This window comes from Scleropages formosus, chromosome 15, assembly GCF_900964775.1.
Source record: "Scleropages formosus chromosome 15, fSclFor1.1, whole genome shotgun sequence".
Classification (NCBI taxonomy): Eukaryota; Metazoa; Chordata; class Actinopteri; order Osteoglossiformes; family Osteoglossidae; genus Scleropages; species Scleropages formosus.
Genome location: NC_041820.1, coordinates 17,823,387 through 17,849,801, shown reverse-complemented (window position 1 = coordinate 17,849,801; position 26,415 = coordinate 17,823,387). Strand labels below are relative to the sequence as shown.

Below are 26,415 nucleotides of genomic sequence, written 5' to 3'. Positions count from 1 at the left end.
ACATGCAGAAGCCAGCACATCTACAGCTTGTTCACTACCCTCTTTGCTTCTCCAGTATTTTAAAAATGCAAAGCAGCACTTATCTGTGAGCCCTATCTATCAGTAGATCAGGTGGGGCATTGGCGTATGATTGGTATGAAAAATTAAACGCTAAAGACTTCCCAAAAATTTTGCGACAGCAGAAAAGTTCATTACTTGAAAGTTTGAACTCTGATCTGTGATGGTGAAGCAGGAGCTGATTACTCCAAGTTTTCAGTTTGCTGATCAGTCTACTGTTTACTCTCTTCATCGATGGTTCCAGGCTTTGGGGAGCAACCAAAAGAACAAGATCATGAGTACAAGCGGTGGAAACAAGGTCATTCACGGGCTGGAGGAACGAACTCTGTGCGACACATTGAGGTTAGCAGTGAGAGACCTTCGAACTGAGTTACCGCTCCACCAGATCTAGAAGAGCCAGTTAAGGTGGTTTGTGTGTCTAGATCCAGAACAGGCCAAAGATTCCATCTCCAGGCCAGCCCAGGAATTCTTGGTGGAACTCTCATGCATAATTAGAGATTGTCGCTGTGGAAAAAGCAGCGCGGCCTGTCCTGCTCAGCTTGTTTCCATTCAGACGCTCATCAGAATAGAACTGAAAATAGGTGGGGTGGATTGAAGTTATCACGTACACTAAATAGAAATAAAATTACTATAATCAAACAAATGTACCTTTCGGAGTCTGAAATTTTTGAAGATAGCGTTGGTATTTTGCTTTAAATCTTTATGGGAACCAGGTGATATCAATGTTTAGTGCCATACCAGGGTAAATGTACAACATTCCAGCCTCATTAAAGACATTTTCCATTAGTTATTTTGGTTAAAAAAAAAAATCCCTGCCAAGATGGGCTTTTCTAGTCCATACTAGCAACGTCAGGCAGGGATCCACTGTATAATCTTTCCAGTACGGCTTGTTCTTTCTCACCATGTTATTTCCCTTCCTTTTCATTTATAACACTTTATGTTTCGTAGCAGCTTAAACTATATTAAATTTACCCCATGAGGGTTTTCTGCCACAGTATTATTTGGATGTTTCTGCTGGTAAAATAAGCAAAAGTACAGAGCAGCCTAATGTATCAAAAGCGGTACGGAAAGGTGTCGCGAACAGCCGAGTTATTCAGTTATTGGGCAGAGCCGCTTGTCAGCGTGTGTGGGCAGAGGAATTAACACACACTTTGCAAGATCATGCATTACTGTTTGTGCGTGGTTTTATAACAATCTCACATTAAAAATTAGACATGAGCTGAAAACACACACACACACACACACACACACACACACACACACACACAGCCATATTCTTTGTATTCCGCAATAATCAATTCTTAGTAATTCCCCCTGAAGACCAGAAAATAACAGTAAAAATTAAGAAGCCGCAGCGAACCGCAACGGAAGGACTTGGCTTCATCAGAGGATAAAGAAAGGGTGGTGCGTTGGCGACGGAGGTCTGATGATGATGTCGCTTAGGCAGAATGAGAGCTGGAAAATAACGTGTAAATGGCAAGATCTTCAAATCTAGCTTCACTGAAACTTACCAGTGAGGAGAAGTCAGATGTTTCATATATTTGAAACAATTCCAGTTCGTATGACACTTTGCCAGTTACATTTTACAGGTCTCAAAAGTTGTACCCATGCACGTATTGTAGTGATTTCTGCCTAAACACACACACACACACACACACACACACACACACACACACACACACACACACACACACACACACAGACCATCTGAAACCGCTTGTCCCATATGTGGGGAGCCGGAGCCTAACCAGGCAGCACAGGGCAAGGGGGCGGAGGGGGAGGGGACACACCCAGGACGGGACGCCAGTTCGTCAGAAGGCACCCCGAGCGGGACTTGAACCCCAGACCCATCGGAAAACAGGACCCGGTCCAACCCGCTGCACCCGCCCCCCGCTCCGCCTAAATATTTTTGTGTGATTATAAAGGGTTTTCACTCTATGTTCACATCAAAGCAGATGTTTTTAATTCACTCTTTCAGACAGTAAATGAACAAGTTGTAACTGATGAAGGAAATATTGCTCTGCTGTAGGGTTCGTAATGGTACGAAATTATCCACAGTAGGGACATGGGCTTTTATCGCCTTCCTGTCATTCAGGAAGGCCTGAAACAATAGTGTGTCATCAAACAGGAGCTGAGTCACCGCTCTGCCAAAGCCTGCCAGACTTGTATCTGACAGTCCAAGATTCCTGGGCAAATTATTATAGCAACACAAACCAGCAAGTATAATAACAGGGCAAGTTATGCCTGCGTTGACAACTTTTCAGAATCCGGTCTTGAAATAACATTTCAGCATAATAAGGGAAATTTAAAAGGCTTATGCATGCTACAGATATTGAAAGTGTTTCCAAAGACACAGCACATCTACGTTTGAAAAAGCAGAAGTTCTAGCAAGTGGCGACGAGGGAGTGGGGCTCCACCAGAGGTCTGCCGGCAACAGTAGTTCACTAGTAGTGGATAGTTAATGAGCTACTAGTGAACAGGGTTGAGGCCAAAGACTTGATGTGATTTGTAAGATCTCACAGGCAGAGCGAAGATCAATATGACACTTTCACCTTCTGAAGACAAAGAACCAGCCTCTGAAACCAGAGTATGTACTCAAAAATAAACTGGCACGCTCTGCTCCAGTGTATTATTACCTGGAGGAAAAAAAAAAAAAAAAAAGAGGTTGGCATTTGGGAATTAATCTTTCATGACAATCTCATTACTTAACAATTTCTCAGTTGCTTGTCTGATAATAAAAGTAAAGAAGCCACACCCAGCCTTGTCTCTGGTACATGATGGGTGTTGGTTCTGCTGGAAGCTGACTATTCAAATATTTAAAAGCATGCATTATAATGCAGTCCATTTGTGCCTAACAAGAATATTTGTCTTGGTATTTTTCACCCATTACACTCCTTGTAACTCAATTTCATTTTTCGTATCCTTTGATACAAAGATTCAATTTTAATCCCTAAAGACTTCTTCGCATATGCATGTTAAGGCTGTTGAGTCGTTTTGGCCAAATTTCAAGACCACACACTGTAATGTGACTCAGAGATTTAAAGACGCTAGTAAGAAAAGAAAATGTTTATATGTACATTTATTTATTTAGCGGACGCTTTTCTCCAAAGCGACGCACATCTCGTAGAAAATAGTTTGTGAATTATCTTAGGAGAAAGAGACATAGCTGCAGATGTGTGACTCTTAAGTTGTTTATTAGTGTTATATATTTATGACAATAAAATGTTTAAGCCTGATGTATTTGTATTCTGTAAAGAAGTCTTCAGGAATAAAAATGGGATTTTTTTTGTATTAAATGTGGTATAAAAAGTGAAATTAACATTACACTAATAGTGTGATACATTAAATCTTCTTGTTATACAATTCCTAGGCTTCTTTTCATTGTACTGTATCATCATATGTATTGACAGTTTTATACAGTGTTTTAATCTGGAAATTTTTTCAAAATCTTAATTTGTTATATGTCGCCACCTGCTGTTAAAACATTTAATTTTGTTACTATTCGTTGTCTGATCTTCTTCCATGTAGAATGTGTAGGGTTTGTAGGAATTACTTAGTGATTCACCTGTTTATACAACTGTGTAACATGTACACCTCGGACAGGATGCCAGTCCACTGCAAGGTAGTCAGCCAACCACCCACAGAGTACAATTTATTCCCATATTTACCCGAAAGACGTGGACAGTGAGAGAAGCCCACGCAAACCTAGGGAAAACAAGCAAACTCCACACTGACTTGAGTCGAACTCCAATACAAAGTCGCTGGCAGTTCGATTATTTAAAGGCTTCCATCACACAAGGACCAGAATTTCTTCCTGAAAAATCTGCTGTAAAGCAATTCTTCTAAAAGGAATTGTTAATTATCATTAATCTGTACGGTAAAAATGAACAATACGTTCCTGAGCCATGGAAAGATTACTCATTTTTCCACCAAACATGCAAAATTCCTGCCTCATTTTTTCAGCGTGGAGAAAATTCAATTCAAATTTCAAAATTCAAATTCAAATATCAGAAATGCTCTGGACACTTAAATCCATGCTGAAGGCCCACATGTTAAAAATTAATTTTTTTAAATTAAATAATTTTAATAATAATAATAATAATAATAATAATAATAATCTTTTTTTTTCTGTTTTAGGGCCCATTATTGCCTACATTAATGTATGTCAGGAGTCAGGCACACAAGCCACGGGACAACACGCGCACAGAAAAGCCATGCCTTGTGTGTGTGTAGCAGGGTGTGTTTTGTGGTGCTCAACATCATCAAGGCTCATATTCTGAGATGAAAATTGCATTGTCATAAGGAGCATTCCATAAGTGTGAGTTGACAGCTTATACAAATTAAAGCGTAACAAGTCCCATTTGTACTGTCAATTTAGAAGGACAGATTCTTGTAAAAGGATCCTTCGCTATATAAGGGAATCCTGTACTTATTGGAGGCCTTTGAACAAAGGGACTTACAATTACACTTATAAATAAGCAATGTTTTACATTGATTTACCTATTTATACCAGAGTAGTCTGACAGGAGCAGTTCAAAGTGAGCCCCTGATTCAGGGCTATTACAGGAGGAGTAGGAATTTTATTCACTTACTGAACTATATAAAACGGATTGGTCAGCCATTGTAAGTAACCTAGAAACCTAACACTAAGTTTCCTTGGACAAGAGCATCAAATGTGGTCAGTTACATTTTTTACCTTTGAGTGACAGTAAATTTCAATACTGTCTTCATATTACCTTTTAAAATATGACAAAGTATGAGCCCACAAAACTAAATTCTAAAGTATGTAGGGGAAACTCAAATAATTGGTTTGTCACATGAAACGGTCAACTGATCAGGAGTAATCTTTTTAGCAAAATGTAGTTTTTTTTTTTTTTTTTTTTTTAAAAAAAGCACTGGATGATGATGAATTTCTATAGTAATACCTCTATTTGTACAACCCCCTTACAGCACTGCTTCATCACAGCACTTGTTAAGTGAATACATACTTTTTTTTTAAAAAAAAATGAAAACCTGTTAAAACTCCAGATTCGACCGACCCACTGAGAGCAGCCATCCTCGTTTACATTGAGAAAGGCAGCGAGAGCCCATCGCAAATATGTTTACATCCAGTCGGAGGTGTCCTCCAAGTCCTCCTCCAGTAAACTCTGTTGTCACCAGTAGTGGGGACACATTGCGACTGTCTCACACAACTCTGTGAACATTTGTCATGATCGTACCCTGGGTACACCCTTTCACGGTAAAGGCTGGGGAATAATTCCCTCTCCAACCTTTACGCTAGTTTGTAAAAGAGAGCTGTGATTAGGATATGAATGATGTTTAAAAAAAAAATTAAGCTTTTGCCATCTTTCTAGAACTCAGTAAGACATTTGTTTCATCTCAACTCTTCAGCAACAGCTGTAAGCAATCTAAAATGTGTCAAAAGTAATAACTTTCATGGTAGCCTCGCTCCTCAAACTGTAAAGTCATACACCTGTGAAAGTACAAACGATAACTGCATCTTGATCTTCATGTTCCTGTTTTATAAAAAGGAACATAGGAGGCAACACAACCTGTCTTTATCTACTCCATGTATAAATGTCAGTAAACTCACCCAGACAGAATAGGAGTGTGGGACCTGGTTCACCAAAGTGTTTACAGCTGTTGTCTGATGTTTGTTAGTGTTGGTGATTATAACAGAGCCACTAAGGAGTCCTGTTACCATGAAAACAAAATCGGAGATGGTAAACAAAGCTGAAAGCCATAATTGTTAGCCCCTTAAATTTACCTAGAAACCTATGCAAATTCACATCTTTGGTCAGTGCAATTACTAATTAATGATATAACTTTCTGCAGCCCATTATTGAAATTTTTAAATTACCTTTTCCTGAAGCGCTAGCGGTAAAAGCTGGGACTGCACTTGACAGGTCAAGGAGAAAACAGTGACTGACAGCCAAAACTGTTGTTAATGGTTCACATTGAAAGTGACTTGATTGATTGAAGGGAAACTGTGACTGACAGCTGACAACAGCCAATGAAATGCACAGAAGCCAGGTTAACAGTGGTGTTGCTCTTATTTTGTAGTAGAAGTATATTGGCATGAATGTGTCAACAATTTAAAAGTAATGAGAAGTAACGATTGAGTGAAAGTACATTTTTTGTTTACAAATGTATAAATAAAAAGCATTGATGCCAAAAGTATCTCCAGTACAAGTAACAGAGAAAACTTACTACCATCTGACTACGATCTGTTCATCATTTGTGTTATTCATTTGTCGGCCTTTGTTTGGGGTTGCCTAATACCTGTCTAAATAAATTTTACTCTTAAAATGTTTGTTGAGAATTAGGAATGTTAAAGCCTACAAGCAAATAGTGTCATGCAGCAAAAATTCCCACTAGTAAAACTCATCTGACATATACAAGGTGCAGCCAACTGGGAAAACTTTTTCTCACCATGGCTGAAATAAATACTGCATAAATCCTGGCTTTAATATGTTACTAATCAGATTTTTCACCATCTTTGATGATTTTCCATGCTTGGAAAATCCTTTTTCATTTTTACATCCTTTTCTCCAAAGTGACTTACAATGTTACGCTATTTACCATTATTTACCCATTTATACAGCTGTGTGATTTTACCAGAGCAATTTAGGGTAAGTGCCTTGCTCAAGGATACTACAGCTGGAAGTGAGATTTCTTTTTAAAAGGCTACTAATGCCAAATGTAAGGCTCATTTGGTAAACCATGGTCAAATAGATCTAAAAACACAAGCAGAGAACATGCTGAAGGCCATAAATGAAACTACTGAGCACTGCTGCTTTATCACAAAACAGGTTTAATTTAATATCTCTTTATTTTTAAAATAATTAGACATTTTTCTTTATCCAACCCCTTTTTGTACTGTATATCTGGGCCATCAAAGTACACAGTAGGTCTGGATGGGAAGCAGACAGGCTCAGTGTCAGGGAAATGCTGACCCCAGCTCACCCCCACCCCAGTGCTGCTGAAACCCCGCCCCCTTATCCCGACTAAAAATATCTCAGATGATCAAAGGAACTCATTAAAAATGGGGAAAAAAAATACAGCATCATAAATACCAGGAAGTCTTGTTCCATTATACCACTTTATATACTGGATACTCCTCAACTGTTTCTAAGAAAATAGAAGCTAAATTACTACAAGATACAAGATATCAATGTACTGCATTCAATAACAATGTACAGGTTTTAATACTGTGAAGGACTGACACCGCAGTGTTCCTTTTCACAATACAAAAGTCTTGGACGAAACACCACTCATCCGGGAACTGTCACAGTCCACAGGTTTTAGCCTGCTCCTCACTGGGGGGGGGGGGGGGGGTTCCCAGTGGACGGGACCAGTTCCAGACTGATGTCCCTGACACGGAGGAGTGACCACAGGAGCAGGAAAACCAAAGCAACGGGACCAGTTCCAGCTGTATCAGCTGAAGCGCTGCGTGAACACAGATGAACCAGGTAAAAGGGGGAGATAAACTCAGCAGGTCGAAGTGCTGCGCTTGTTTTCCTCCTCTTACCCAGGTGAATGAGGGAACCTCGCAACCTCACACTTAAGCTCACTCTTCTTACATGGGGTGGGCAGGGGTTTCATTTAATTTTCTTTCTTCTTTAGACTTAAAGGGCGGCAGCAGGCATTTGGAGGATCTGGAGGTGGTCACCACTCCAAGGGATGGGGGGGATCGTGTGCCCATCCAGGCCCCCGCCAGCTCCTCAGCAGAGGTAAAAGCACAAATGCACCTTGTCGAGCAAACCGGCCACAAGGGGAAAGAGCTTCTTTCAAGGGATGGGGTGCTGTTAAGACAATCTACCTTTTCTTTTTTAGTTTTCATTTTTAATTTTTTTTTAAAGAAGAGTTCAATGCAAGTCCTACAGACCAAGTCTCTTTTCCCAAGGTTACCTTTTCTTGTTTAGATTTTTTTCATCCTTTTTGTTTTTTTCTTTGTTTATTACCATTTTAAGGAAAAAGAAAAAGATATTTACAGTGCTGCTGAAATAATGGAATAAACGTGTCAATCTACTTGTAAAGTAAGTCGCACAATACAGAGGGAAAAATGACTGTCGCTCCACCTCCAGTAGGTGGCGCTGTGTTAAGTGGGGATGATTCCATCACTCCGAAGGCCCCTCTTCAACTCCAGGTCTTCCAGCTTCTTCCACAGCTCCTCCCTCTCCTTCTCCTTCTTCTTCTCACTGTGGAAGAGAACAGGAAAGAGTGGATTATCCATCTACCTTTCCCAAAACATCACCAGGTAAAGCTCATTTGTGTGTTAAAGAGGGCAGCTGGTGTAGGGGTTACAGCTGCTGCCTTTGAACCTAAAGGTCACAGGTTGGACTCTCACCTCCAGCTGTAGGACAATTGAGCAAGGTACTTACCCTGAATTGCTCCAGTAAAATTAACCAGCCGTATAAATGGGTAAATAATTGTAAGTAGATTAATATTGTAAGTTGCTTTGACGAAAAGCATCAGCTAAATTAATAAATGTAAATGGTAGGTTCATTCTTGTCTGTTAGTCAAAGCAACTCTACCTGCAAATCCACTTTGTTGACTTGGCAATATTTACTGACAGACACACATTGACTGAAACCGCGTGTCCCAAGAGGGGTCGTGGCGAGCTGGAGCCTAACCCGGCAACTCAGGGCATAAGGCTGGAGGGGGAGGGGGAGGGGACACATCCAGGATAGGACGCCAGTCTGTCACAAGGCACACCAAGCAGGACTTGAACCCCAGACCCGCCAGAGAGCAGGACCCGGTCAACCCCGCTGGGCCACCACGCCCCCATATTTATTAACCCTTCATCCTTTTAATTACTTAAATGTAAAGCTGGCAGTTTATATTTCGACCTCCAATTAAACCAAAGCAACCTATGAAGCCCTTACCGTTGGCGGTCTGACTTGTAGGTGGCCGTGAGTTCATCAAACAGAGTGCTGTTCATCTCCATGAAGGCTTTCAGGACATTGTACACAAGAGCCACAATTGCCCTGCAAATGAAGGCAAGAAAATAAGGTGAAATGGTAAAAGATGGTGGTGTGTGACAAATGGAGCAAAACACACCAGGTTTCTAGGAAAAGAATGATTCATAGTTTGTGGCCACAAAGATCTACCCACTGAAGCACTGCAGAAAACTGAACCTATCGGTCCACATTCGGTTGAGCCCCTGCTCATTCCTACTGACTAACCTTTTTGTTAATCCTGCATACCCCCCCCCCCCCACACACACACACACACACACACACACACACACACACACACACACACACACAACCAGCCCTTCACCCAGTATCTAAACCTAATTCATTCCTGAAAATCTGTTTATAAGGATGAGATACTGAAGCCATTCCCTTTATTTCTTCCTGGATAAATTTTAACCATTTCCTGTATTGAAAAGTTCTTTAAAAAAATACCACCCAAAACATACACAACCATTAATAGCATTATTTTAATATTACTGACGTGATCCAACTACAGGCATGGATATTTTACCAATGGAATATAAATTCCATCTCTTTTCACAATGACATGAAAACAACTGAATAAGAACAATGTTTAATGACTTATTTGTCGGTTGTTCAATGAAAGTATGTGTAGTAGACATAATTTAAATGGAATGTCAAAGTCGAAAACGATAAACAATTAACTACAAGCATCGTTTATCATTCTGGAGTGAGACTGACTATGATTCAACACATTAGAAAATAAGCAGGAAAACGTTCTACACCAATCGCTACTTTTTCTGTTAGTATGCTTCAACTCAAACTAGGGTGTGCAAAGAAAAACATAGCATGATGCTTCATGTAAACACAAACTGAGATTGCATCCCAGTTCCTAGTGTCCACTAGGGACTAGTCACCAATGTGAGGCTTCAGTTTCTGTGGTCAGAGATGTTTCACCCTGGATTTGATGCGATTATGGGAGGGTCCAGATAACTAAAAGAGTCCTTATACAAGGGTGAGTGGTACAAATTCTTTAGGTCTGAATACATTAGTGAGTGTCCATATAACTAGGGACATGTGCATACATAAGCATGTGTGACTGTATGTGTGATAAGTGATGTTAATGCGTATTTTAATTTGCAGAAGCGTGCTTTAAAAGTTGACCATTCAGACAAGTACCAGCATTCAACCAAACTCGTTCCTCTCCCATCAATAGACATGATTTATTGGGTAAAATGGTCACTTACGGATTCCAGTGCTCTTTGGAGATCCGGTAGAGACTGGCAAACATGATAGGCAGGATGACACTGGAGTTCTCCTCAATCAGACTCATGATGTATTCATTGTTCCAGTAGTATAGGGCACGCTCAGCCACCTGGGGGCGATAAGCGCATTCCTACTGACACCTGGCCCTGTCATGTGTACTTCTTATAGTCCATAAGCCCTTTATAACAACTTTCCAAACTATGATTTACTAAGCAACCAACACAGTTTTCAGTTTACAACTGCTAAAGGTCATCAGGTTAATACTTTGCCCAAACACCCCTTCCACTTCCCAACAAGAATGCTTTTTTAATCCCTTTGTCCCCTTTTCATGAGATGATTTGCCTGCCATCACTGTAAAGAACAGGAACACACGGCTAGTTCTGCCCTCACTGTCTACCCTCAACACCACCCAATGAGGGGGCCACCTGGCTGACCTGGAAGTGAGGGCTGGAGACGCATCTGGAGATTTGTTTGAAGAGGGGCTCCTGAATCTTAACAAACTGCGTGGGCTCAATTACATCCAGGATTTCCTCCAGCTCCCCCAAGAACATGACCTGGAGATTCGGGAGACAGGTACAGATAAGGACAGGGAACCAGAAACGTCTGTTCAGCCACTGCATTGTCTTGAAGAAGATGAATGTTTAATTTTCCGGTTTTCTCAGATGTACTTAAAGAGTGCATGGCAGAACTGAGGAAGCAAACTGTAAACCAGCTTTCCTCAAAGACCCTACCACAGCTTGCGTTTGCTTAGCATGCTTAAGAATAGCCAGTGACTAACTCCAAATTCAATGAGAAGTGCCCAGGACTGTGGTACAACACATCTTTCCAAATAAATATCAAGTGTCATTAAAGTATTACCTCTTTTTGACTGCATGTTTTCGGCCAGAACTTCAGCAAACCTCTGATGACCTGGAATGAAACAAAAGTAAGTTAAAGGACTAGCAAAATGGTTGTTTAGTCAAAAGGAATCTGATCTTTGGTTGGGGTGGAAGCTGAGCTCACTTACTGGTTCTGTTAGAGTTGGGTCCTTCTCCAGAAACTGTACAATACAGTAAGCAAGCTGTGCAATACAGAGCAAAGTACAAAGTTCATTTCATGTAAATTAAGTAATGAAAGGAAAAGCACACCCAGGAAGTTCAGAGGAAACGGTACAATTATTTTAAAAAAAGTTTGTTTTGTCAAAATTTTAATGAACTAATTCTTATAGGAGATCCTCTCAAAAAAAAGTTTAAACTTAAATCATAACAGTTGTCTGCATCCCTTGCTTCCTCTTTCACACTTGGAGACACACACAGTCCATACCTGTGCGTGAAAGAGGGACAGGCTCCTGACAGTGTGCAAGGGGATGAGCACCTTGACCAGGAACTGTTTGTGTTCAGCCTTCAATGGCAGGGCAAAGCCATTGATGATGCTGAAAGGACATACAGAGCAACAAAGCACCGAAATCTCACTGTTACACTAAGACAAAGACACACAGACAAACTGGGTAAAATACAGTAATGACTGCAAAGGCGACTCTGTTATACTTGACTTTACATGCACCTATTGTTCAAAGGGTTTTGCTGAGAAGGGTAATTTCAGCAGAAACAGGTCCGTTGCAGGACCCTACCCTTGCCAACCACACATACCTTCCCAGGATCTCCAGCAGCTCTGCTACACCATTGAAGTGCTCAGTTTCATAAACAAAACTGTGCAGGGAGGGGGGGGGGGAAGAGGTGGGAGAGTGTGAGTGAAATGCACTGCATAGTTCAAGGTGAATTACATGCTCAAGCACATGGATTCTTACCGTAGAAAAATATTATTGATTTGTTTTCGTATAAAAGCCCGCAACCCAAGAAACTTCCCATAAATTCTGTGCAGGACTGTCTTCAGGTAGTCTCTCTCACGAGGGTCTTCGCTGTCAAAGAGCTCCAGGAGCTGAGAAAAGGCACAAGCCAGAACACAAAGTCAGCATCTCCCTAAATCTACCACCAACAGAAGACCTGGAGGTGTCATTCAGCATGTCAACTTTCTGAGAGTCAAACGAGGAAAAAGAACAAACATTTCTCAAATCTGTCTGCATACGTATGGCTCCACTTTCAGCGCTTTCATGAGTCCAAATATTACCTACTCACCAGAAGAAAAACTGCATCAGACCTTTTACTTTTTTGACAATTATCAAAGACTATAAAAACAAAGTTTTACAGTTATTTATGTTTTAAATAAACTGCAAAAACTGAAGTCTGTACCGCAGCTTGTCTCACGTACCTGCAATACAAACTTCTGGTCTATGTACTTTTTGGCAATGCTGGGTTGGAATTCTTGACTCTCTAAGAAGCGAATGAAGAACTCGTACACGAGCTGCAGAGACAAAGTGTGGTAAAGAGGTGAGAGCGCTTGACCGCAGTGTACAAACACTGGAAGACATCACCAGACATCACCAGACTCAGGGCAGTATCTACTACAACCACAATGGAGCGCAACACTCTAATCTGAAACCTCTATTACAGTGGTGGGGGATATGGAAAAGAACTGACAGCAAATTTCAGTCAGCTGAATTTGATTTTCAAATAAAAGAAGGCAATATAAAATGAATACATGAATGAAAAGTAAAAGTTTTACCAGGAAGATTCTCCTTGAGATATGTATCTCATTTCTAAACGAGTGCTGGAAGACAGAGCAGTGGGTACACAAGACAGGGGTGAGAGAGCACCCGCACCCAAACAAGCTCAAAGTATCAGAAGAGGTGCCAGACAAATAGGGGAAAAGCATACACACACACACCCACACACACAAAATAATAAAATTAACAGCTTTACAGCAAGGAAAGCAATCCAGTGAGTACCTGTAAATGTGGCCAGGAGGCCTCAAGCGTTGGTTCATCCTCTTCTGGGTCAAATTCATTACTGTCACTGGGCGGTAAGGTCCGGAATATGTTGTAGGACACCTAAGGGAGACACGAAGAACCATGCGTCAGCAATGGCTGCTCAGAAGTTACTCCAAAAGGCCATACTCAACTGCTGATGCCATGACTGATTCTGAGTATTAAATGGTCTGCAATGATCCAGAGTAACATAAAAGTATTTCTTTTGTCATTAATCTAAAAAATAATGCATGGACATTCACTCACCATTTTGACCACCTCCGGATAGGCTTGCTCTGTCAGGTAGCCCCGGCTGACCATGACATAGTCCACCAGCTCATTGAGCGTGGAGCGTTTATACTCCTTCATCTTGAGGTCCGACAGCGTGTCCATGAAGTCAAACACAGTGCAGCACTGCTGCAGCTTCTTCAGGAACAGCTCTGGCTGCTCTGGTGCTGGGACATCTATGGGGGGCAGGCACAATGACACTAGTTAGCCTTTTTCAGTTCATCAATAAAGAAAGGAGAGGCAACACCCTAACAGCAGCATGGGACAGAAAGGCTGGTGGACACTCATGGACAGTCTTTTTGCAAAAGACATAGAAGCAAAGTGGTCAGCCATGTGGACAGTGATGAATCAGTGGGAATGTTTAAAGTGGGATTTCAAAATGCTGCACAGGTAGGACGTGGAACCAACTGTTGTGTCGTGTAGGGACATGTGTCTCTGTGGTGATGCTCCAGTGCCCACAACCTTAAGGGACGAGCACAGCAGTTTAACTTAAAAAGTGGTTTTGTCCCCAGCCAGTTCAGAGAGCCAGTCCAGACAAATACTGTCACCTTTTGATGCTTTAAATTAAGTTTTAAAGAACAGAAGAAGAGAAGTAAAGTAACTCAGTAATTGTGGAAACACGTCAGTTTGCACTAAAGTCACTCGCCAAGTGATGCGAGTTGTGCACGTCTGGACGAGGAATTCCCTTCACCACCACTTCAAGGACCCGGGTGAAAAATGTGAATGAAAACTTCACAAACCTCAAGGAGGTCCAACTCCATCCAATTAGCTAACCGCCTGTGGAACTGCTTCATCTTTGCTGTTTGAAAAAACATCTAGCAATGTACCAAAATAGTACACAGCCCTACCCGCAGGCACTTGAAAACTTGTACTGATGAAGAGGCAGAGTCCACCACTTCAGAAGAGCGGTCGTTTCAGGCTCAACTGCAAAGCTCCACGATTACATGACTAACCATACATCTACAGCCTTTTGGCCAAGACACAGCCGTAGCCACACACACACACACACACACACACACACACACACACACACACACACACACGAAGAGAGAGAACATCCAACGTCGGAATCATGCGTCACATCATGAAGGTACCGAGGTCACAGCCCACAGAGCTGATCCTCATTGTGAACCCCTGAAGCAGCATGGAAAGGAGCCATCCCTTCCCAATCAGTGGGATTTCCCTGGGACATCCAGCACGTACTAATAGCATCACATTCTCCTATAAGTAGCAAACATAATCACAGAGGACAGTGGAATCCTTTGTGGGCTGCCACAAAGGACCTCCTACCCACCATGCAACTCTGCCTTCACTCTGACCTGGGATGGTCAGAGGTCAGTGACAGACTACAGATGCCCAATACCTCCTTAAAGCACTTTCAGCATAGGTTCCAGCCCACCACAACACTGACCAGGACGAGCAGTTGACAAGAGTGAGTGAGAGCAAAAGAAAAAAAGCTACTCCATCCCAAGAAATGGAACCTGCAACTTTTGCTAAGTCCCACTATTTAACACCTACACAATGCACCATCTAGCAATGAGTTTGGGATTGAGGTTATTATTATTCAGTTTTGACTCCTGGCTGACATCAGAAAAGGGCACTTTTTGATATCAGAACCAACTGCTGCAATTGCTTGGACTTCACATGGGGGTGGAGGAAGACCTAAGCTGCAATGAGGAACCCAAATCTGCCATCTGCTGTCTTTACAGGAAGTTCCCCTTGTGATGAACTCTCCCACTGAGCCATGGACACTTCAGCTGGGACAAGGCTAAATGCCCATCTGTCCCCCGCACACCTGAAACACACCCATTACTGACAATGGTCACACTGCCAATATGGTTGGGAAAAGAAGGTCCAGTTCACTTGACAGTTGAGAATTTCATTGGGGGCCTTTCAGATAAAGGAGGATTGCGAATGGAACTCAACTCTGGGCACTGTAAAACTGAGGACATACTGTATATTCCTGTTAAGAGTATGCCTGGCAGATCGACACACAGCGCAACACGAAATGACTAAAGAGAGGATTAAGGAGAAGTCGTGTTTCAACAGATCACCGCAGAAAGTTTCAAAGTTTATTTCATAATTATTCATGTTCACATGCAAGAGAGTCTGAGCTAACTTGTGTCGTATAACTGAATAGGAGAAATCAGCATCATAATTCATTATTAACAATACTTATTAGAAGTAAAATTGTCCAGGTGTATAAAATGGATAAATAGTTGTAGGTTGCTTAACATTGTAAAGTTGCTTTGGAGAACAGTGTCAGTTAAATTAATAAATATAAATTACAAATTATGATTATTACCTGCAGAGGAAAGGAACTGAGAGCAGAGTTCCGTAGAACAGCTGGTAAGAGGACTCACTTCATTGCTGGCGTCTAACTTAAGGGGAAGGACTAACAGTCTGACCAACGTCTGTCATTTGTCCCAAAATGACAGATGAACCAGTCTCCCCATTTCAGCACCACAACAAGACCTGCCCATCCCACCCCATCCACCACCACTCTCCCCCAGGCTACAGGGGGAAAACCAGAGCTATAAACGCTCTGGTGTGTGACCCAGGTTAGATTACTGCCAGAGAAAGTGAGCTGAGCAAGCAGGTGTGTCCAGCAGGTGACTGTGCCACTCTGTGCCAACAACCAAGGTCAGTACCCACACTGACATACACCCCCGACCCCCCATTGTTTGCATGCACGTGTACACAAATTGACATGGAGACAGAGCAGCACACTTGTATTTCAATTTACTTCCAGTTGGGACTGGAAGTCTATTCCTAACTCAAATCGTTCTTAAGTCCAACCACTATATCACAATCTCTTAAATAATACACATCTCAATCCCTTGATTTATCCACAGGTTAGTTTTGTTACAAACATCAGATCAATTGCAAATTTGCTATAAGACTTATTTATCTTGTTTCCATCAAAAGCTCATTCAATGTAGAATCCCAGCGTTGCTCTATACCGGAAACAAGAGGTGTAAGGCAGGGAACACCGTGGACAGTCTGTCAGTTTATTATCTTAACTTGATGCAAAATCAAAATGCACTTTATACTGACTTGAGAATAAAAAAAGTCATCTCCATAGCCTTCTGTTCAGTATGTTGTGTTTTATGTACACAAGACAGTATTGTATTTCTCCTGTGGATTCACGCGCCACTGGATGATGAAACAGAATAGAGAACAGGATCAAGTTGGGGAAAATATAAGAAGTATTTCAAATTAAATACTTACTATGTGTCATTTGCCACTGAAGACAACAAATACTGGCCACAAAGAACCAAGAGATTCATCACAAACGTGTTCATCAGCATCCAGTCACTTTCACTTTGTAATCAAAAGAGCATAATAATACATGTACCTCTCCTTATTTGTGGAATATTTTCTGTAAAAGTGTCAGATACAGCAATAAATTAAAAATATGTTGTATGAAAGTGGTCTGAAAAGCTGAGCTTCCGCTTCCACCTCTCCCTCCCCCCCCAAAGTATCATTTCAGTTTCTGTCCTAGTAATTTTTCTGCCATCCAATGGTAGCAAGTGTAAATAAAGGTTGTTTTCGCTCTCCAAAAGAGATTATAGAAACTATAAGGATGGGGGAAAAATGCTATTTAAAAAATTAACACAAGGTGTATGAAGCACAGCGGGGTGAGAATCACAAACCTGCAAGGAACCTTAAATTTCTCAAAGCCAGCACATTCACGTTCACTTTAACACAACCTATCAACGATCATTTCAACTGCTGTTCATTTACACACTGCAGGGAAGAACTGTTTGACTCCACTGCAGTTCATGAAGAACAACGTTTAACAAATGAGCCCGATAAGTCTAGTACTATACTTTCCACTGCACACTCAGGTTATTAACCATATCAGCACTTACAGAAAGGTCATTTTTAATCCCGTTTCCTAAGAAGCAGTAGACACAAAGATTGACTAATCATCACACCAGTCCACATTTATTCATCTCCTCTGAGCACGGAGATGCCTCGGCAATGCAAGATCAGGAAGCAACAACAGACTTTCAGATAGAGGGAATAAAAGTAAGTCATCAGTAATCCATCTTTAATTTATACTATAATCAAGAATGACATGTATGACATGAGACAGTGCACACAGATGAAGTCCAGAGCACTGTGGAGCAAATGCCAGCGATCCCAGTGAGAGACCTGTTTCTAAACAATGGGTCTCTGGCTTTCACACTGTAAATTTAGTGAGGTTGTCAAATAATGTGGCCAGCTGGGTTTGTCAGATTAGCATTACACACACCCCCCCCACACTGAAGCGCAATCCTACGCTGACATAAACAAATGTAAATTATGCTCTCATGCCAACACTAGTGATTCACTTTGCTGCAATTCCATTTTAGATGAACAGCAGCAAACCCCTTACTCTCACCTTTGACAGACACTTGTTTCCTACACCCACAACCAGGAATCTCCCACTATCAAACACCCTGCATCCAAACCTCCACCCAAAAAAAAACAAGGCGAGACCACACAGCCAAAGCAGAAGTGGAACCTGCGGCTCACAGTGAGCAGGCAAACACCACATTCCTAGGCCCAGGGGCAGAGAAGGACTCACTCAAACACGGCATCCGTTCATCTGTACCACAGCCTGTGTCCAGGGGAAAAACAGAGAAACATGCACAGCAGCGACCCACCCTTCTGCTTGTTTGGGCTCTCAAGGGACACCTGGGGATCTGGTTACGAGGACAGGGAGGGGTGTGGTGGAAAGTGGAGCTGGCCATCGACTGAAAGGGCTTGCTCTCCAGAGCAGCTGTTACCGCCGCTCTTGGAGTCTTTGATAGCAATGATGACTGGGTGTAGTACAGAGTGGGCGGAGCCTGTAGTACAGAGGAGGAGGGGTCTGCAACAGGTCACCATCAGGTCAACCAGAAATACTCACTTTCGCACTAACATCGCCGAGTTATGGAACACACACGTACATATGCATGTGTATACACACACACACGGAAAACACGATGCTCCAATTACACTCTAAAGTTTCCTGACGCTTTATGTTACTGCTCTGCTGCACACTTTCAGTACTGGACTTGTCACCTGGGCAAGGAGTTGCTGGCTCTGCTAGAAAAGGAGGAGCTGGTTGACACTGTGTCTCAATTGAACATTTCTAACTGGAGCTCGAGCGGGTGTGCTGACTGACTAAAACACAGCCTAGCACATCCTGCCCACAGCTGGAAGAAGACATGAACAGTGACCAAGATATCCGGTTTGAGTCACCAGTGTCCGCACTGAGAGCACATTGCGCTCTCACACGGTCACCCAAAAGAGGCATAACTCATGACCACTTAGCAGACAATGCAGGTGTCAGCCATTTGACCTACTGAGGTTCAAGGCACCCCCCACTGAGGGGCAGGGAGTAGAGACCAGCAGCGTCAGTTCCCATCTCCTGCCCCCTTGCACCCCACGCTTCCTCTGCACACAGACCAGGGGAAAAGGAGCAGTTTCCTGTCCACCCTCCCCCAACAGGAAGCCTTAGCTTCTCAGGCTGTGCCACACCTTTCAGAGCAGGCGGACCTGTGTGAGGAGGAACAGTTTCAGCCATGGGCGTGTGGTGACTGCACTGTGGAGCTGTGCCTCTTAACACTGGCCTTGAGACACTCCGGCACACGTTGACTTCTTTTCCAGCTGAGCGCTTAATTATAAATCATGCCGACTAAGTGCATTGCATTCCTCAAAGTTAAAGCATTCGCTCAAGACTACATTTTTTGGTTTATTCAACTGATTGCATGTTATCCAAGGAATACCTGAAACAGTGAAAAGTTGAGCAAAGACATTTCTTAATTCTTTATTTGCAGTGAATAAAACAGAGGTCAGTTTTAAAAATAAACTTATTGCTATGACTACCTACTTTATTGTCCTTGGCTTTTCAGCAATGAAGTAAACAAGAAGCTGACTGCACCAAAGGAGATCCAATTCCAATATATTCAGCATTGCTCAAATTTATAAATGATCCAAATGATGAGACATACTTTATTGGCAGAAATAAACCTGACAGCTTTGTTAGACCATCACAAATTGGGTTTCACACAAAGGAAGAAGTTTTAGTCCTCTGCCGATGTGCTGGGTTTGAACAATGATTCATTCAGTCAACAGCTAAGTCGGGGTCCGTGAATTAAAAATTCAGCTTGAACAGAAACCACAATGTGAAGCGTCTGTGAAGACCAAGGTTTAGAACCAAGGGTTCAGAGGTGAAGGCAAGTGTGGGTTCACTGAAGGACGCAAACCAAATTCATGCTGAGCTAAACCCAGTTGACTGAGCTGTAATATGAACAATGGATGTGGAAGCCCATACGCTGTGCAGAGCTGGAACTTTCACGCAAGGAAAGGGGAGCAGTCAAGGCCAGGAACCTGGGACCACAGTCTCAAATGCTACAGCACGCAACAACCATGAAGTGAACAGCACTAGTATCTCACAGCTCAAGGGCTGTGGGTTCAAATCCAGTACATATCCTGTTTGTGAGGAATTCTCATATTATTTTCATATTCTAGACTGGTACAGAAGACAAGTGAACTGGCAAATCTAAACTGCATTCAGTGTGAGAACCTAGTGCTTTCACAACTCATCCACTGGTACCAATTCTGTAACCAAGTTCTCCTGGACAAAGACTTTTGCTAAACAAAGAATGACGACACTGGATCCTAGATGTCACTCGGTGGACTCTACACTCTGTGCCATTCCACCTTTTTGATCTTTGACCCAGGAACATTTCCCATAACTCTGTATGGTCTTAATAAAGCGCTTCTCGTTTGGCTGTTCACCTTACTCTTTCATCTGTACTTAAAAGTCATCACAATGCTATCATGGGAAAACTCAACGCCACCATGGGATCATCTTGCTTGAGGTGATCAGTCTCTGTGATAGAAATTTGTTTTTTTTTCCCCTCTTTAAATTTGCAGAGTTGCAAAGACAAACTGCTTTGTGACAAGGCCCAACTCTTGGGGCAACTAATCATTTTGCCGCATATAATTACCTAAGCCAATTAAAATCAGCACATCGACAGCCTCTCTCAGAAATCACCACGCTCCGTCCTGAAGCACAAGCGTGAGATCCTCTCCGTGAGAATGGGTGGAGTAGGCCATTCTTCCAGTCCGGTCCAGCTGCATTCCACTCATCATTATCAGCCACTACACCCGCAGATATCCATGGCAATGATGTCTGGGACTCACTTTCCTGGACCAGGATGATGCCACCTCACACGCAACTGCGCACAACCACACACTCCACACACATACACGTACGTCCTGGGTGGTTCTGCAGTAACAATGATGTACATAGAACATTTTTATACCTGAGACATTCACACCTCATGCATTCAGCCCCAGCCCCCAACAAACTGTAGGAATATGGAGTGCCGTCACTGTGAGCCAAATGGGATTTTACACGGTTCCTCCCACTACACAGACTAGGACAGCCGGACTGGGAGCTGGAAGGACTCCCTATTTCCCACTGATTTTTTTTTTTTTTCTTTTTTTACATGGCAGCTTTGAAATGGGAAGAAAACAGTGAGACAACAGTGAGCCATCCCCACTGATGGACAGCCAAATGGTAGGAGCAGGGCTGTAACTGATCCAGCAGCTCCTAATAGCTGACTCATTCAGCACATTTTGCTAGGGTACAACAGCAGTGCTCTTCCACATTACTGAACCGGGGACATGGATTATTATTTATCCACTACGCCACCTGTTGTCTTGTTAGAAGTTCCACCAGCCAGTGCGCTGCATGTACCAATTGAAGGTAGTGCAAGAACAGCTCACAGCTCACTTTACATTCCTTGGCACCTTCCAAAAAAAGGGGAGGAGTCGCGAAGCAAGGGGGCAGTCCTTTCCATACAGCCAGAAAAAAACAAGGTAAACCATAGAGTAAGCGCACAATGGCTTACCAGTGACCTCCTGACCCCTAGTCATGTGACTTGAACATGCCCAAGATGTGTCCTGGAGGGATCCTGTCTGCATTCCAAGCCACACCCTCACCTCGAATCCAAGCTTCAGCACACAGAGTCTGAAAATCCCAAAATCAGCCAAGCCGGGGCTAGGACAGCTTAGTGTCGTTTTCACAGCATTATTACACAGATATCATTATGAGCTCTAACTGCTGGCCTTAAAGAACACCATATGAAGTCATTTTAAAAACTTTTTTAAAGGAATATTCATTATAAAGATAACATCTGTGAATATTGATATGATGTATATTCAGAAAAAATTAACCATACATTAAGTTCAAGACACTTGCCTTCTACTGACAGTAGGTTCACCCAAACACCCTCCACCCTCAGTGCCACCAGTCCCCTGCTGGCCCCCACCCCTCGAAAACCAACAGGCACTACATAAAGTACTGCCATGGCTAGAGTCCCCTTTCTATCCTTAGCAAAGCACTTGACCATGTAGGCAGGAACAGTCCCTTAATGTTGGACCCTGTCATATCCCATGAGCAGGGAAGATGTTATGCCCCCAAATCCCAGCCTGGTGGGGGCACCGCAGAATCAGGCCTCACCTTTCAGAAGGGGCAGCGGGGTGAGCTCGATGGGTTTGCCCTGAGACCGGAACTGCGAGGAGCTCTGCGACCGTTTCTGCTTGGCCTTCCTGACAGACTTCCGGGAAAATCCGTCCACTTTGTCCACTGATGGAGGCGTGGTGGCTGCTGAGGACATAGCCCTGCTGGAGAGGGTGGAGAGATGGAGGTCAGCAGCTTGCCACTAGGGTGCAAATGCAAACGCACGTACGCGTGCGTGCGTACGTACATACGTACACACACACACACACACACACACACACACACACACACAGAGCTGCCGGGAGAAACAAAGAGCAGTAAGGTTCATATCAGCATGACAAACAGCAGCCAACAGCCCTCTGCCGACTGGAGGAATGAAGGACACATCTCCACTCTAACAATGTTTTACTATGGCAGCCATGAGACACAGACACTACAAAGAACATTAAAAATCAAATCACTACCCAAATCAAGTTGGTCAGGGAGACCCTTGTAAGCAGAGACCTTGAATCCCTCCACAAGCACACACACCTGCTTTTTCAAAGTGAAGCATGGTGCAGTGCTAACTGGTAAAACCACGGTCAAAATAAGGTAAGTGGATCCACCAGCTGAGATGAGCCAGGCAGCCAGCAGAGTGACATGCCCACATCTGTGGACTCCACTTCCCACAGCACTGGGTGGACTGGACACCAGCATCCCACAGCATGGCTACCATGGGAACAAGAAAGGCAACAACAACCCCGCCGAGGCAAGCTGCCCAAATCTGGCTGTCATCGAGGACACAGGAAGGTCCTAGTGCTGTGTGTCCTCAGTGCGGACACCCCTACGAGTTCTGTTGAGCATTCAAAGTGTAGCCTGTTCTGCGGTGCAAATTCTCAGCGGAATGCATCTGATCAAGTTACTTTCTTTCAAAATGACCAAATCTCAGGCTGTCATTACCATCAACCAACTTGTCTTCACTCCAAAGTTCAAATCACTGTCACAGCACCACGGTACTCCACTAAAAGCAGTTTTATACTCCTTAAAACAATGTCAGCTTAGCTGTAAGGGTGGGGAAACGTTATTTGCACCACATCAACATCCAATGTCATGTTCTTGGACACATTTGAGTACTTCTGAACGCTGCTGCCTCCTTTCCATACGTCACAGCCTGTCTTCATGGTTTCCTACACAGAACTTACATGACAAAAACAAGACCACTCTATCCTGGTCCAGCGCCACGACGAGAAGCCGGGAGGGACAATGTCGATGTCAGGCTCTCGGCAAACACTGAACAGTGTAATCCTGGACCCAGGAGTTAAGATCAGGCATCTCCAACTGTCCACAGATGAAGAGTAATACAAAACATGCAAATTGTGTGCTCGCAGCACACGCCTGCACACTTTGCAATCCAAAGCAAACTGTGGAGCGCTTGCCGCAAACACATCACTCGGGTGGAGGAGGTCACTGAGAAAAGTGCGTCAGTCCAAGGCAGAGGGGAAAAGAACAAAAGTTACCACCACAGAATATGCAACATGAGTGACAGAACAGCGGCCGGGCTGGAGGAAAGCACGCGCTGGCTTCCCGGCCGTCCGTCACACTTACATAAGCGGCCAGATGACAAACACGCAGGCGGATGGATTAGAACAGCAAGCGAGGGTCCTGGCCCGGCCAGCCCGGACCACACAGAAAGGGGACACAACCTGCTCTGGGAAGACAGGACACCTGGGAGACAGGAAGTGCTGGACTCCTCAAGCAGGGAGCGCATGCTGGTTTGGATGAGAACTCCTATCCATGAACATGGTGGAACACATACACCCAGCAGAAGGTCAAGGCACTGCTGAGGGCACAGTTTGTAAAAACTACCATCATCATGAGTTGTCACGCAGATGTCAAGCAGCACGTCTCCTTCCCAGGTCACCGGAAGGGTAGTGGTCTCTTGTTATTGTACGCTGCTGCTGCAGAGTATGCGAAGCCCCCGTGTCCCTTAGTTTTACCAAGAAATCGTTACTGAATCAGAAGCAGTCCTCATCTGACATAATAGGTGTGTAATTACCAGTTCCATATCATTTGTTTTAGAGGAAATCATGCATGTAGTAGAATTGGGAAGTAGTGCAGGTGGAAAAACAAGTAAACCCCAAGTTGCACTGGTTAAACCAAGTAGGTAAGTAGAATCAGGTGTGTAAATCATCATTTATTCATTTTAAGACTCAGGTTTTATACATTTACTTCAGCATTTTAAGCAAGAATAATGGCTGATGCTATGGGGTTCACATACTTTCAAGCAGCATTGTGTGTTCTTTGCTTAGCTCATCCTTTAGTCCAAAGTGCCATACAGTTTCACCCATAGGTATAGTCAGATATTTTACTGGAGCAATTCAGATTGAGCACCTCACTCAAGTGAGCCGAAGCGCAGCCTCTTCTGGTACTTGAACCAGCAGCATTCAGGTTACATTTCCAAGTGTATCGCCACTGCACTAGCTAAAGCATAACATGGTTTCTCACCTTAGCCCACTGAAATACCTCTGAGAGTAACAAGGTGGGATGGAGTTCAAAACAGCATTTCGCTCTGCATTTCCCGAAAGCAAAGAAGTCCGTGGGCCCAGCAATCCCATAATGCAGCGGGGCACGCCACAGTACATCCACAACTGGCAGCAATAAGGAAGCAGAGCAGGAAAGGTGCCAGCAAAACAGGCCACAGAGTCCATAACTCCAGTCATAAACCTAAGGGACTTTGGAAGGGAGCAATGAATCTTACCTGTCTTCCTGTGACATTTAAAAGTCACGAAAAGCATTTAAGAGCTCATATAGGCAGCCTACGTGTACTAAGCGTACGGTTCTCTTCCATAAACGGGAGGATGCTGGCGACGTATACAAGCAGCCGGGCAAAGTTCAGCGTCTCGGAAGCGCGACACCCGCTCTCATCGTCACCGATCCGTGGCCCGGAAACCCTAGCGGTTCTGCTTTTAAAAATGGGGGCTGGACAGGAGTGGCGGTCGCCTTGGGGAGCGCGTACGCGCCCAGAGTGGATGAACCCCAAGGAAGCACGGGCAGCACAATCGAAGGCATTCGATTCACATCCTCCCGATGCGTGGACTCCCCTGCAAGGCTCCACGTGAAAAGCACAAAAGCGGCTTGGGGGGAAACTTAATACCAACTCCTCCAGCCCAACAGAGCCGCTCGTCTCCCGCACCCTCCTAAGATCTTAAGCCTATAAAATGCACAGAGGTAGGAAAGGCACCGAAATAAAACGGCAGCTGCACGGCTCACCATTTCACGGCAGTCACCTTTGCGAAGGATACGCCGCTGCCGGAGCAGGATCGCAGGAGATAAACGGGGATCGGGGCGCCGGGCTGATAAAGAGGGTCCCAGCAGCAGGGGCAAATCCGCCGTGCTCTCGAGATACGGGCTCAGCGTCTAGGGGTGCGAGGAGTGGGTCTGTCCCTGCTCCAGAAGAGTGTTGAGGAGGAGGGCCTTCGCATATGGAACTGGACTTTACTTTGGACACACACACACACACACTCAGGTCAGGCCTCCCTCTGCTCTGGGCAGAAGTGTGACATGCTCGTCCGGCAACAGTGCAGACCCAACGAGGTCCACTTCCCAGTGACCGGGCGGCTCCGACCACTTCACTTGTCTCAGCAGAGAGCGCGGATCATGTCCCCGCCACTGGGCATCGAGCACATCTCGATCTCCCACCAGGACTCCGCTCCCACCGTCCTGCCCTGGTTCCAACCGCAGGAAGAGTCAGGAAACATCCATCAACAACAAGTCAGTGAAGACATATGCGGTAAAAGGAATGAGCTGAGAGGAGCGAGGGGAAGGGAAGAGAAGAGACTGATGAAGAAACAGAAAGAAAGCGATTTTTTAGGGCTTTTTTTTTGCGCTCCGACTCCGAGGCCTCATACGTCTCACGCAAGCGCGGCCGAAGCGATACCCGCTGACGAACCGAGCCGAACAGAGTCCGTACTAGTCGCGTCTCAGCGACACTTTCGGTCGTGTGAGCCGAGCCGAGCCGAACCGAATCGCCTCAGACCTCCGCAGTGCTCCGCGCGGCTGTATCACGCGACACGTCGGACAGGCTCAGGGCTCAGCTGCACGCGAGCGCGAGGCAGGCGGGCGACACTCTACCTTGATCCTCGGGGTTCTGGAGCGGATACAGCGGTGAGGAGCGATCCTGTCCAACGGTGTTCCCTCTGCAGCGTCTCGGTCCAGTCCGATCGGCCTCTCTCGGCGGACACAGCACCACGAAACGGGCGATCCTGGCCTTTCACAGAGCCGAGCCCAGTACCGTTTATCTTCTAACGAAATAATCCCCCGCGTCCCATTAACAGCCGAACACGAGTGCATAAAAGGACTGAGCGGACCGAATCACATGCCCCGCTTGCTGCCAGATTCGCCCACTTGCAGCGCAACCCCGTGTTTTCTTCTATTTTCTCCTTTTGATTCCGTTTAATACGGGCGATCTCTTTTCAACCCTATTGTCAATATTACTGGGCTGAGTCCATGGCACACATAACACAGCCACAGTC

General features: G+C 44.2%; 2 protein-coding genes across 6 annotated transcripts in view; both read right to left on the bottom strand.

Moving 5' to 3' along the window:
- Window positions 1–6,005, bottom strand: part of LOC108919632 (inverted formin 2) — a 29,574-nt gene extending 23,569 nt beyond the window's left edge. Inside the window, exon 1 of one of the 2 annotated variants that reach the window (XM_018727784.2) lies at window positions 5,918–6,005. The gene's annotated coding sequence lies outside the window, so the exon portion shown is untranslated. Of the gene's footprint in view, window positions 1–5,650; window positions 5,740–5,917 lie in introns of those variants that run through there. The other variant, XM_018727782.2, reaches the window with a different exon arrangement.
- A 1,880-nt stretch (window positions 6,006–7,885) lies between these two features.
- Window positions 7,886–26,415, bottom strand: ppp2r5eb (protein phosphatase 2, regulatory subunit B', epsilon isoform b). Of its 4 annotated transcripts, none has more exons than XM_018727823.1 (14): window positions 26,015–26,415; window positions 21,905–22,068; window positions 13,375–13,571; window positions 13,090–13,191; window positions 12,513–12,605; window positions 12,052–12,182; window positions 11,894–11,953; window positions 11,568–11,676; window positions 11,272–11,325; window positions 11,124–11,174; window positions 10,700–10,819; window positions 10,247–10,374; window positions 8,946–9,047; window positions 7,886–8,258 (listed from the first exon to the last, which is right to left on the bottom strand). In XM_018727823.1, the coding sequence occupies exons 2-14, from the start codon at window positions 22,059–22,061 to the stop codon at window positions 8,159–8,161; spliced, it is 1,404 nt and encodes a 467-aa protein (XP_018583339.1). In that variant the 5' UTR covers window positions 22,062–22,068; window positions 26,015–26,415; the 3' UTR covers window positions 7,886–8,158. The 4 variants fall into 4 exon arrangements, with proteins under 4 accessions (XP_018583339.1, XP_018583340.1, XP_029114423.1 ...); XM_018727824.1 differs by having other exon boundaries at window positions 21,905–22,065; window positions 26,015–26,086; XM_029258590.1 differs by lacking the exons at window positions 21,905–22,068; window positions 26,015–26,415 and adding an exon at window positions 17,972–18,018.

Excerpts from the sequence above, each read along its gene's own strand:
- ppp2r5eb (XM_018727823.1), bottom strand. The coding sequence starts at position 22,061 with ATGTCCTCAGCAGCCACCACGCCTCCATCAGTGGACAAAGTGGACGGA. Across the intron at positions 12,183-12,512 it reads ACCAGAAGTTTGTATTGCAG|CTCCTGGAGCTCTTTGACAG; the intron begins GTACGTGAGACA and ends GCCTTTTCTCAG. Across the intron at positions 11,677-11,893 it reads CTGCTGGAGATCCTGGGAAG|CATCATCAATGGCTTTGCCC; the intron begins GTATGTGTGGTT and ends ATGTCCTTTCAG.